The 13,373-nt window shown below is 45.6% G+C and overlaps 1 protein-coding gene across 3 annotated transcripts in view; it reads left to right on the top strand.

Annotated features, from left to right (window-relative positions):
- RTN1 (reticulon 1) overlaps positions 1-13,373 on the top strand; it is a 261,493-nt gene that overhangs the window by 160,598 nt on the left and 87,522 nt on the right. For all 3 annotated transcript variants that reach the window (XM_019550913.1, XM_019550914.1, XM_019550912.1), the window contains one exon: positions 8,860-9,642. In XM_019550913.1, the coding sequence (XP_019406458.1) occupies positions 8,860-9,642 (783 nt within the window). The remainder of the gene's footprint in view (positions 1-8,859; positions 9,643-13,373) is intronic.

Genomic DNA, 13,373 nt, shown 5'->3' with positions numbered 1-13,373 from the left:
GGGGCACCAGGAGAGGCTACAGGACCTGAACCTGTTCAGCCTCCACAAGAGAAGGCTGAGGGGGGGTCTAGTGGCCTGTTACAAACTAGTCAGGGCGGCTAGGGTCTGGAACCAACTTCCAAGAGAAGTGGTGCTGGCTCCTACCCTGAGGGTCTTTAAGAGGAGGCTGGATGAACACCTTGCAGGGGTCGTTTGACCCCAGTACTCTTTTCTGTACAGCCTCTATCAGTATTTGGGATCATCTCTTATAAGTTCGCTAGCTTCACATAACGTTACTATTCAGCTCTGGAGAGTTGTACAATAGAGCCTAAGGTCACATTGTTAGATTTCTGCATATCAGCCAACATGCAATACTACACCACTTTAAGACAATAGATGGTAAACTCTTAGCATACAATATCCAGAAGAGTTTTGTATAATATTTCATAAGCCATTGAAAGCGCCTGTTTGATATTACAGTAACTTATAGACAAAGTGCCCAACATAAGACACACTCAGAGGGGTAGATTTTCTTTCCTGCCATGGCAGGGGGTCGGACTAGATGATCTACTCAGGTCCCATTCATTAAAATGATTTGCTAAGGTCCCTTCCGACCCTACTAACTATGAAACTATGAAACTGTGGATGTAAACTCCCAATGTAGTTTAGTTTGCAGTGTTGCAAATTGCAATGATGCAGCTGTCAGCTCGTCCCCTGGCCATGGAAGAGGTGGGCAGGCTCTACCAAAAAAAAAAGGATTGGGCCTCTCACCGCTTCTGCCTTCAGCAAGCTCCTGTGGTCAGCAGAATGCCTAGGCTGCCCAGGAATGGGCTGGCTTGCCCCTGGGGCAGCATGGGAAGGCCGTAGGAGGGTGTCAGGGATTGCTGGTGGTGGTGCCTGGGGTGCTGAAAGTCTGGGTGGGCTGCTAGCTGGCCAGGTGCTGCCCCAGCTTGGAGGTGCCTGTTACAATGCTTTCTCAAGCCCACCCAGGCTTCCAGCACCTCATGCAACGAGGGACCCCATCCTTTTTTTCTGCAGAGCCTGCCCACACCTCCCACAGCCAGTGAGTGAGCTGACAGCTGCATTGTTGCACCCAGCCTGATCCAACTCTTCCCTAAGCCTGCCCACTGGAAGCCTACCGGGTGCTGCTCCCCAGGTGAGCAAGGGGAACAGTTGGATCAGGTCGGGTGCTGCCTCCAAACTGGGGCAGCACACAGCCCACTAGCAGCCCACCTGGGCAGCCCTGAGGGGCACTGTCACGGTGGAGGGAAGGACCGGAGCCCCCTGCCAGTAGCTTGCCCTCCGGCTGTGGACAGGCTCCAACTCCAACAACAACAAATAAGGATCAGTCCCCTCACCATAACATGATGAAAAAATTGAAACAGTGGGTTTCAGTTAAAAACCCACCATTTCAATTTAAGGGGCATAGAATAAGACTGTAAGGACTAAACCCCCGTCACATGTATAGGTGCCCTTCTACATCATCTCTGAGTAGGTTGCCTCTCCCATTCAGTAAGGGACTCACACTTTCTCTGATCCTCCACTGGCTACTGGCATACTTGTAGAAACCCTCCTTGTTACCCTCACATCCCTTGCTAGCTGCATCTCCAATTGCACTTTGGCCTTTCTGACTTCATCTCTGCATGCCCGAGCAATATTCTTATATTCTTGCCTAGTTGTTTGTCCAAGTTTCAACTTCTTGTAAGCTTCCTTTTTGTTTTTTAGCTCACGGAAGAGTTCCCTGATAAGCCAAGATGGTCTTCTGCCATACTTGCTAGTCTTCCTGTGCATCAGGATGATTTGTTCCTGCATCCTCAGTAGGGATTTGTTTAAAGTACAACCAACTCTCCTGTACTTCTTTTCCCTTCAGACTGGCCTCCTATGGGATCCTGCCCATCAGTTCCCTGAGTGCATTGAAGTCCATTGTTCTGAAGTCCAGGGTCCCTACTCTGCTGCTTTCCTTCCTTCTGGATCCTGAACTCAATTATCTCGTGGTCTCTGATGCCCAAGTGGCCACCCACTACTACATTCCCCATCAATTCTTTCCTGTTTGTGAGCAACAGGTCAAGAAGAGTATGGCCCTTCGTTGGCCTCTCCAACACCTTTTCAACACTCTCCCAAAACTTCCTGGACTGTCTGCACTGCTGTATTGCCCTCCCAGCAGGTGTTAGGGTGACTGAAGTACCCCATGAGAACCAGGGCCTGTGATCAGGAGACTTTCACAAGCTGTTTGAAGACAATCTTACCTTCCTCATCTTCCTGGTCTGATGGTCTATAGGAGACCCCCACCATGACATCACCCTTGTTGCTCTCCGCTCTGACCCTAACCCAGAGACTCTCAACAGGCCTATCTCCAGTTTCATACTGGAGCTCTGAGCAATCATGTGCCTCCTTTACAAAAAATGCAACTCTTCCTTTTCTCCCCTGCCTGTTCTTCCTGAACAGTTTGTACCCATCCATGACCATGCTCCAGTCATACAAGCTCCCACCAAGTCTTTTATTTCAGTCACATCACAGTTCTGTGACTGCAGGGACTTCCAGTTCTTCCTGCTTGTTTCCCAGGGACCTGTGCCCCCAACCCCTTCACTTTGGATCTGCTCAGGGTTACCCCTGGCAGTATTATTGATGCCCACATGGATAAGCAGCATGGAGTAGTAGTGAGAAAGCTGGATGAGTCTCAGTAATCCCTCTGTGACATCTTGCATCACTTCACACAAGGCTGCACACAGTGTTGCCTCCCCAAACTTCTCAAAGATCTGTATAAAACTGGAGATGGGTTAATTCATTATTAACATCCCAAGCTCCTCTCTACTGTTAAAACAGATCTTTCTAGATTTTTGACTTTTTTCATAAATGTTTTGCCAATAAAAAAAGGCTGTTTTCATAAAAAGCTGATTTTTTTGTTTTTTTTTTAAAGGTTGATTTCAACAAAAATCTCAGGAAAATATTTTGAAACAAGAATTTTTAATTTATGGCAAATTTTGGAACTTGATTTTGGAACCCTGAAAACTTGTTTAGAGCTTTTCCTTTTATTTTTCCTCTTGTTATATCATTTTGATGCATCACTCATAATAGTAGTGGTTAATGTCTACCTGTGCACTCCCTACTATACAGTATTAAATAATGTAAAAATTATGGACATTTTTACATGTGTTCTGGGAGGTGTGGGGGGTGCTTTAATTAGTGTGGCATGCTAGTTAAAAGTGCCTAAGCATCACATGTATCAGTGTCCCCACACTGAAAAATGGCAGCAGAGTGCTTTGAACTAAAACTCATGGAACAAACTTTAGTTCAAAGTGCCCTGCCACCATTTTTCAGCATGGGTGTGCTGATACACATGACGCTAGCTAGAGTCTGCTATGCACATTAATTTCCATGCTCCAGCAGACTCGATTAATCAAGTCTGCTCTGATGTGCTGAATTTCCAGTGGGTTGGAGCAAGCTCCCTACCCGTGTATAGGAGCCTAATGAAAGCATTATAAAAATGATAAGCCCTAAACCCATGCCATTTTAAAGTTTGAAAATGTAATTCAATTTTAAAAAATGAAATTTTGACATTTCTAAAATGTATTCTCCAAAAACGTATTTTCCACTTTGCCTGAAATTTAAAAATTTTGAAAACCAAAATGGGAACAAAGTTTGAAATATCAATATTTCCCATTAGATTCAGGCTAAGTACAGACATTCAGAAAGCCTGAGCCTGAATTGATTCAATCTTTGCTGGTTAGTCTAACCTTTGTAGATTGAACCAATTTGCAAGTGAATAGACATTCACTTTTGATTTAGAAATGCAGCCATATGCCTGCAGTGGCTCAAGCTGGAAGCCAGGGACACTAGATCCTCTCTCTCCCACCAGCATGGGGACCCCAGTCAGGGTCTGCCTGGCTTTCTCACCACTGGCTGCCTGTGCAGCAGGGGGTGTGGCCAGAGCTGGCCTGGGCGGCACCTTAAGCTGCTGCCCGGGCCAGCTCTGGCCACGACCCCAGCATGCAAGCTGGCAGTCATGGGAAAGCCAGTTAGACCCCAGCTGGGGTCCCTGTGCTGGTGGGAGAGAGGGGAGGTGTAGGGTTTAATCCCCCTCCCTGCCTCCCTTTTTCCTGAGGCACTGTCCAGGCTGTACCAGCCATACCCCCTGCCATGTGAGTGGCCAGTGCGGGGGAATGCTTGATCAGACCCCGGCTGGAGTCCCCGTGCCAGTGGGAGAGATACAGGAGGACTCTGATTTAACTTGAACCAGGAAGGAGTCTGAGACAGAAGTTCCATAAACTGGTTTGACCTAAATCAATTAAGTCTGATACTACATTCAACCAGGCTTATCCTAAACCAGTTTCGGCTACTTTGAAACCAGTTTATGTGCACTGAACTTCTGTTCTGTTACAGGTTTAAACTAGTTTCTGACCACTTAAACCGGTTTACATGTAACTTCTGTCCCTACCCTAATAGTCCAGATTTTGACCTTCTCTATGGCTTTGCTTTAAGCAGATGCTCAAAGTTCACTCAAAATTAAGCACGTGCTTTGAATAGAGGTTAAAGGAGCCCTCTGAAGCAGTAGGTCTCTGATAATGAAGATTGGCAGGAATTTCTCAATAACCATTAAGTTTGAAAAAGTTCTACTTTTCCTTTATTTCTCCGGAAAATATTCTACTTGGTTTCCAAGTAATTTGCATTTTATTGATTTAATGTTTTGTGCACTGAAAGGAAATTAACCCCCCCCAGGCATTAATTATTATTTTTGCAGCCTTTAATGACTGTCAAAGTCTTGTTTCAGAACCGTCATGATATTTGATAATCATATTTCATAACCATAGCTTAGTATTGCGTGGGTCAGTATTATGGATTAATGGGTTTGCTAATAGCCTGTAATGCCCTCCATGCATTCACACAAGGATTCCTTGCAGCATTACCATGGCTTCCCTGGTTTTCTCTCCTTGGGGGCAAATCTGGTCCCCCAGCACAGTCTGTGTGGCTGGCAATCTGTCCCTTTAAGAGTGAACAGGAGTCCCTGTTGAGTTAGCCCACCTGCAGGGCACTTGGATAGAGAAGGAGTCTCCTGCTAGGAGCTTTAAAAGCTCCCAGAAGAATTAGAGAGAGGAGGAAGCAAGCTGTGAATGCAATTACTTGCTAGGAAAAGTGGGCCAGGCTGCTGTGCTGGGAGGCAGAGCCAAAAAGCCCCTTCTCAAATCCAAGACAGGCCAAGAGGGTTTTCTTGAGTTTATTTGTTGGCTTGTTTGTGGTCTAAGGACTGAGTTACCTGGGGGGACTGGGTGAGGGGCTCTGCAGGGAGCAAAAGCTCACCTGCAGAAGCTAGTGGGCTAGGCAACCTGCTTGTAATCAGCCTGTGGATTAGGCCCTCAGAGAAGGAGGGCACTGGCTGTTGGATCACACTGCCCATGAAGCCCCTTGGCTCTGCCCACACTGTTTTTCTGGCTCCCTCTCCTGTTGTCTGTGTCCCTGGAGAGCTGGGCACTGTGCCTGTTTCTTCCATGGGAGCTAAAACTCCTGCACTAAACCCACGGCAGTTATGTAGTCTCAGGGTGCTCCGCAAAGGGTGGGTGGCAGAGGGACCGAAGTATGTCCAAGTCAGGTAATGATAGGATGGGAACATGGGGGATGCAACATTTCCGTGGACCATCAAGACGACAACTGACATCCACTCTTGAGCAAACGCTGCATTAAACCATATGCAATTAAATACAAGTAAAATATTGGGCTGAATTCTGGGCTTTGTGCTGGGCAGAAGAAGGCAGCGGTGCTCAATCCTGATGCTTTTTTACCCTAGCTTGGGCTCTGGAGACAATTAGAGCAGTCCCAAGGCTGCTCTAATCTATCTTCCACCTGGCAGGGGTCTCCAAGGTACCAGCCAGCAGCTGTGTGCGTCGTAGCACAGAGCCTCTGGCTACTTCCCCTACACCACACTATGTGCAGGGGCTGCAAGGAGGGAGGGAGAAGCCAGTTAAGTTAGTGCTGTGGGGAGATGTGCCTGGTTTCTGATCCCTTTTCACTCCTGGAAAGGGAGATCTAGAGACTCGAGTTTTGTATTTCTAGTGATGGGTTAATTTCTCATGGGTCTGAAATCTTTTGGAAGAGTACCCCAAAATAGTCCACTGGGGTCTGAATGATCTCTCTGAACCTATTGAATCTCCAGTGTGGGGTGGGGTAGTTTATGTAGCTCTGCAATGATTTGCTATTTTCCTGCCCCTCTAAAATGAAGGGCAGCCCTAGGGGAATTAGTATTGGTGCTTGCTGTTATGCAGCAAGTTTTATCCATTGCATGTTCTCTGGGACATTTCCCACTGATTCTCAGTGTCTTTGTGATTTTTGTTTCATCAAATGTAAGAGTTCACTGATATAATGCAGCGTTGTCTGCTTATCTACACAAGAGTAGCCCAGGTGGAAAATCCTGTGATGTCTTTCCCTTGCTGTGCTTCACATGCAGTTTCTGCTTCCAGCTGATCCCAGAAGCTTGATGGGAAGCACAGCTTCACTTCCAAAATCTCAGCACTTTTGTTTCCAGTCCAAGCCAGGAAGTGAAGAGACAATTATTTTTCTTTAAATCCACCAACCAAATGTTAAAGACCCGAGGAAGTTTTTGCCTCAGGTTGGGTCTGTTGGGGACAAGGAGTAGGGTCAGTTCTGCTGTTATCTGAATTCTTTTATTGGTAGTAAAATGATACCTGTGAACAGGCATGGATCTGGGGGGGGCAGGGTGCAGTGGTGCACTCCCCTTTAATACCTTCTCCACCCAAACTTCAAAAATTCAGGCAGTGCTGAGAGAGTCACTTGGCTTTATGGCTCATTGTCATCTCCCTGATTCAAGCTAAGCTCTTGCCACTCAGTAAATGTTAACAACCTTCTCTCCTTTTTAATGGTCTTGAGGTTCCACTCTTCAAACTAGCATTTCTTTTGCAACTTTGCTGTCTATTAGTCATTACTGGTAATGTCTGTCTTCTGTTTCACCATCCTGCAGATTATTTGTAGCTCTACCAAAAAAACCCACCTGAACTCAGGTGTGGTAGTATTAATTCAGGTGTAGAAGTAACTGACACTGAAATATTGGAGGCGCCATCAAGACACTCAGGAAGGCTAGATTTTGATTTTTGAATCTGAAGAAGAGACATACATTTAACTATAATGACTACAGGACTACTGATGCAATGTCTTTGGACTATTTTTGGCCTAGTTCAGTGTGCTTTTTTAAACTTGATACATAAGCTAACAAACGAGTGCACACTCCATTAGTTTTTGTTTGTTTTTGCTTGCTCCTAGCATATTAGTAAGCATCTCGTTTTTCTTTAACTGGATAAAAATATGCATTGTGTTATAAATATGCATTGTGGGATGATGTGCCACACCATCTGCACCTTGCTTTTCAAAATCTTAGATCTGTCCATGTCTATGAATATGTCACAGGATCAAAATGAGGGGCCGTAGGGAGGCATCTTATAAATACACATATGCTGAAGTTTTGCGTATGCTTACTTGAAGGTGCGCACTCAAGTCCCAGTGATTTAAAGTTAAGCCCATGCTTAACTGCTTTGCTGGGTAGGGATGGATTGCTGCAGAGGGGCTTGGCTTAGGACAGAGGAGATGAGTGCAGAAGCTTGGGAGAAAGGGTGGTGGTGAGAGAATTTAGGTTAAAGGTGGAAAGAACATGATGACCCTTTATCCTTCATTCACTTCGTTGTTATTAGGTACTTGATTGTGGCACCAAGCAAAGCCCTTGTATGGTCAATACACTGGTGTACATAAGTACTGTACAGACACAGAGGTGGACATGGTACCTGGCCCAGAATACAAGTGGTGGAAGTCAGGCAGGCAAGTGGGAGATTATCAGATGCGATGCGTACAATTGCTGTCAAATGCACAAGAAAAAGCTACAGCTTCAGCTGGAGAGAGCATGAAGAGTGCAGTCAAGCACTGATTTCACTTACAACATGCACATGCCTTTATAATTGATACTTTTAGAAAGTTTTGTTATTACATAAAGATAAATAGCTGTTTTAAGAAACAGCCAGAAGTATCTGGTTTCTGCTTTGAAATTTCAAAACAGATGCTTATGAATGATCCAGAAAGACCTAATTTCCTCAGACCCAAAGCCCACACTGTAGTCAGTGGATTTGCTCCTTTGTATCCAGATGGAGATGAATTAAAATGTCAGATCTAGATCTAAAAGGGTCAACTTACGTCAGTCCAAATCATGAGGTCTTTGCTCATGTGCCATTGAGACTTGATCTAAACCAGTCCTCACTGGCTCCAGTGCGAGTTTGTCCCAGTAAGAGCTGAATGAAAGGCCTGATTTATTTATTCAGCTGTTGTTCTGGTGATATTTTAAATACCACCATGGGCATCACGAACAGTGTATTTGATGCATCTTTCTAATCCACGACACTGGGAATGCAATCCCAACCGCGTTGTGCAGTGGAAGAAGACTATTGCCATCTTAAAAAGCCCGGTGCCTGTTGTGTACAAACCCCCAAAAGATGAATAGCTGTTGTTAAGAGATTGCTACCTTTTTATTTTTTTCTGTATAAGTTATGAGGAGTGATGTCAAAATACTTTCTGCATGCACATGTACATTGAGGTGCCTGATTTTGAACTTGACGTTTCCATTTTCAAAGCAGAGCTAAACTTTCATTATTGAGGCACCTTGCACAAGGCACTGCTACTGTGTGTGTCCGTTTTCCATCAGTAAAATAGTGAGAATGATGCTTATTTCCTTTGCAAAGGCATAAGGAAGCTCGGTATTATTCTTATGTCTTATTAAAGGTAATTCGGCCTGGCTGCTTTACATCTATTGTGTCTGTTGCCTAAGCACTCAGAAGTCAGCTGTGTTAATAACTTTCTGTCTGTCTTTCTGTCTTTCTTCATGTGGGATGATAGAACCATCTGGCTCCGAATCTCAAGGGAAATGCAGCCTCTCCGAGGATGAGCTCATCAGTGCCATTAAAGAAGCAAAGGGCTTTACCTTTGAAGCCACTGAAGCCCAGCGATCACAGGGTGTCTATGCAGAAAAACCAGATCAGAAAACCAAACCTGGGCGCCCGGCTGCTTCAGCGCCCCCAGACAACGAAGCCAGCAGCGCTGAATCCGGTGACTCGGAGATTGAACTTGTCTCCGAAGACCCACTGGCTGCAGAGGAGGTGCTGCACTCCAACTACATGACCTTCAGTCATATTGGCGGGCCTCCTCCATCACCTGCCTCCCCTTCCATACAGTACAGCATCCTGAGGGAAGAGCGCGAAGCTGAGCTCGACAGCGAACTGATCATTGAGTCATGTGATGCCTCTTCGGCCTCGGAAGAAAGTCCAAAGAGGGAGCAAGATTCTCCTCTGATGAAACCGATAATTATGGACATAATCCAGGAAGAGAATGGTTCCCGAGCTGATGCTTCAGACTATGAAGTAAGTAACACAACAGAGAGTAGGATGAACAGGGAAAACCTAGCAGAGTCCGCGTCCTATCTGAAATGCTCTTTTGTTGCGCCCAAAGTAAGTGTTGAGCCGCCCGCCTCTGCCGTCAGTACTGAAGAACTAAAAGAAAGAATAATTCTGAAGAAACCAATTGAAGAAACGGTTGTTAACCAAAGTAAACTGTCTTCCAAGGACTCTGAGAAAAGAAGTCCCTTAGCTTCACACCAGCTGCAGTTTTTAAATAAGCAAAAAGGTAAATGCAGAAATTTACATTGTCTAAATAACACGTTTTTTCTGCCCTCCCCCCCGAATTTAGCTGTGAAGATGGGAGATGTGTAAGATCCCCCTATGATGGCTTTTCAGTAGAAAAATTGAAGCTTGAAAAATTCAAGGGTTTTTTGTTGTTGTTGGGTTTTTTAGCAGTGTGGGGAAATGAATCTGTGGAAAAGCTCCCCAGGAGAGACAATGGTTTTCGCAGCACTTAAAATCAAGAGACAGTGTTTCTAAAAGATCCACTTTAGCTTAGCCCCAAGGGTTAATGAGTTATTAGGATTGACGTAGAAGTCGTTGGGTGGAGTGGTATGGCCTGTGCTAGGCATGGGGTAAGACTGGACGGGCCTTAGACATCTCTCAGTAGGACTACTACAACAACAGCATGATTCTGCCTTTGCAGCCCATCTTCTTCTCTTGTTGGGCACCTTCCTCTAGTCTTAACCAACCCAAATTCCCATTCCCATCTGTTCAGGTTTTTCTGTTATGCCCTCTCCTGTCATATCACGGTACTATCCATGCTACTTGGAACAGCATGATGAACGTCCATCACACTTTGTTCTTTCCTTCTCTCCTCTCCTCTGAGAGGAAATTACATTTGAATTTTAAAACAAAGCACCGTAGTTATTTAGTGTTGGATGCACTCATTTTATTAGCGAGGCAGGTTGAGGAAAGGCGCTTTGCAGTTGGAACAGCAGAAGGTTTGTAGCGGCTCTGGGAGGTATCCTTTACCCCCACCCAACTTATTGGGTGTTTAGCGTAAGTTGGAATGGTGGTTATAGTGGTTATAGTAAATTTTTGTGATTATAGTGGCATGTTTTAGTTTTTAAATGATGAAGACATCTGGTTCTGCAAACACTTGCATCTGCAAGTAACTTTACTCAGGCATGAAAGCATTTCCTGGACAGGTCCATTGATCAATGTAGGGATAGCTCATAAGTCAGGGGTCTTGAGAACAAATCTGAAATAATTAGCTCTACACAAAATAATCACCAGGCAATAAGTCAGGCTCTTGTGAAGGAAGATGGGGAGAACAGTTCTCTGTGGTGGGTGGAAAGAACCATTCAAAGAAACAAATGGTTTTTTGATGGCAAAATGCTGTCTGAATGAATGAGTGGTGCTGGCTGAACGCCCTCCATCCTGTCTGTGTATACTCTCCAGTCTTGTGAATGGAATAAGTACAGCTTCATTTTGTTCTTTCCAAAACCCCAGTAATGCTAATGCTTAGATCCTGGATTTCCTTGCAGGGGAAATGATGAAACTGAGAATTACTGTGGAGCTAAATACTAAAGACCTCAGTCTAGTTTGGGTCCTTAACATGCACAAAACAACCATTCAAGTCCAGGTTGGGGGTGAGAGATTGGCATCATTACCAAATGAGTAAAACCTCCATGAGGATCTCAGGATGTGACCTGTAATCATCAGCTGGGAGTAAGCCAGTGGTGACTGAATCAGCTTCCAAGATAGGTTTTACATGGCACTTCTGTCATTCAGAGCCGGTGGGCTGCTCTGATCTGCCATCCGCAAGGGGCCACATGCTTGGGCCGGGGCTGGGCTGGCTGGGGTGACTGCTGTTCTCATCCCCTCTGCAAGTGAAGTGATCTACACCACGGGAAAGAGGGATACCTGTGAACCTGCTGCTGTTAAAAAGGACATGAAGAGAGCAGAGCACTGCCTATGTTTCAAAAAAGCATGATTTAAAAAAAAAATAAAACGGACTGAAAAGGGTGTTTAAGCCCACAGCCTGTGAAAGGGAGGCGTTGCTGCAGACCAGGTGGTTTGCATGTGGGTGCTGTAGTTGTGTTTTGAGTGAGAAAGCTTCCTTGTTATTCAGCTCAGCCAAATACATTTGAATCCTGACCTGTAACAGCTCTAGTCTGGAGGTGTCTTTAAAGCAGACTACCACGTAGCATGGTGCCCTTTGTGATGGGAACAAAGGTCCACGAGAGAGGAAGATAAAGCTACTGAACATAGAGCATTATCCACCCCCTGCGTCAAATTGGGATTGACGTCTGCGAAGGTGACAGGTTAGTGCCTTAATTCTCTGGATGACTGTGTCTGATTGATAGCTTCTTCACAAGGTCTCTGAGGGGTCCCTCTGTTCTGTCCCTGATGCAGATGCATAAGTGAGATCGCAAGGTGTGTGATGGGAAAGTTGGATCCAGTTATTTTATGGTCTGCTTTATAAAAGCGTGAGGAACAAGAAGTCTTGGTAGACAGTGGTCCTGACTCTTTGCTGCAGTAGAGAAGAAGCAGAGCTCAGGACTCACTGACTAATTGCCTCACCTACACTACAGATGAAGGCAACCTAGGGGCTGCTCTAATCTGCCCTCCCCAAGGGACCACGTGCCTGGGCAGGGGCTGGGCTGGCTGGGGTGACTGCTGTTCTCATCCCCTCTGTAAGCGAGCACCCCGGACTGGTGCCCTGGTTGCCCACCCCCCAATAAGCTACTGACTGTCATGTTCAATGTTTGCAGAGCAGTGAGATAAATTAATTCTTAGATTACTTTGGGATAATAAATTAGCTTAATTCAGGATTAAAGGTGCATATTTTAATCCTGTAAATGCCGAGGGGTCAGTCCTCCACTGCAGTGATCTCACTCCCAGCCCAGCTGTGGACAAAATAGCATAGAATGGGTATGATAAAGCTTTCAATTTTTTGAGCTACTGGGGAGACTGGACACAGGACTTGGCCTTGACCTGGTCCCCAACAAATGAGAGGGGGACCGGGACAACATCTATCCTCTTTTTCCTACCTGTTCAGACCTGAAGTCTTAAGAAATGCCCCAGATACCAGTGATGAGCTGACCTAGGCTGCTGGCCTGTCAATGTTGAATTGTGAACTGTTGTAGTGTTTGCCTTGCTTGCTCCCTAGGCTTTGCTCACAGCTCTCCGAATGTTATGTTCCAGCATGTCCTCTTGTTATGGGGTCACTTGCTCCCCTTGTAGAGACATGCACATCTGTCATCAAGGTCGACAGCAATTGCACGTGTGAGTCTTTAGGCAAAAGCCAACTTCCTCCCTTGCATAGCTCTACCAAATGACTGGAGTCAGGGGATGAATCTGATCCAGTTCCCTCAATTATTGTAGCAGCATCGTTTGTCCTACCATGAGTTTGTCCCATTGCTTAAACCAATATCAGTCGCTATTAAGGCATGTTCCCTTGCAGTCTATGCAAAGGACTCCTGCACGGACTCCCACGCTGTTTCCTGTTATGCCGGAGCATTTGCCATTTCTAGTCTCTTAAAAACAGTGGTGGTGGGAACCTTCCCAGCTCAACAGCAGTGACTGGCTACTTTCTTATTGCTATCTATTGTTTGTCAAGTCCTGACCGGGTGCTCAGTACAATACTACAAAAGCTTTTTTTTTGCTCGGAGCCACAGTCTAGAGCACTCTCTGGAGTTCAGCGTGGCAGGGCCTGCATGGTTACCGCTAGACTAGTAAACACGCAGAGCTGCAGGAACAGGGCCATTAAGATTATTGAGGCCAGGCATCCCCTAAGAGGATCCAGGCCTTTTAGGCAAAATATGGGCCAGATTGTCAACAGGCATAAACCAGTGTAGCTCCCCTGGAGACTTCACTCACCATCCTGTTGAGCATCTTGTGATGTTCCTGCAAGCCCCGGGTCTGGAAAGCCCAAGGGAACCTCAGCTTTCATTTTCTAACATTTTAGCTTTCATCATCACAAAATATAGCATGAAACCATGAACGCCA

Source organism: Crocodylus porosus, unplaced genomic scaffold (genome assembly GCF_001723895.1).
Source record: "Crocodylus porosus isolate Cpor-Errol unplaced genomic scaffold, CroPor_comp1, whole genome shotgun sequence".
Lineage (NCBI taxonomy): Eukaryota > Metazoa > Chordata > Crocodylia > Crocodylidae > Crocodylus > Crocodylus porosus.
Note: the sequence above shows the minus strand (reverse complement) of the source record. Positions and strands in the feature narration are given on the sequence as shown.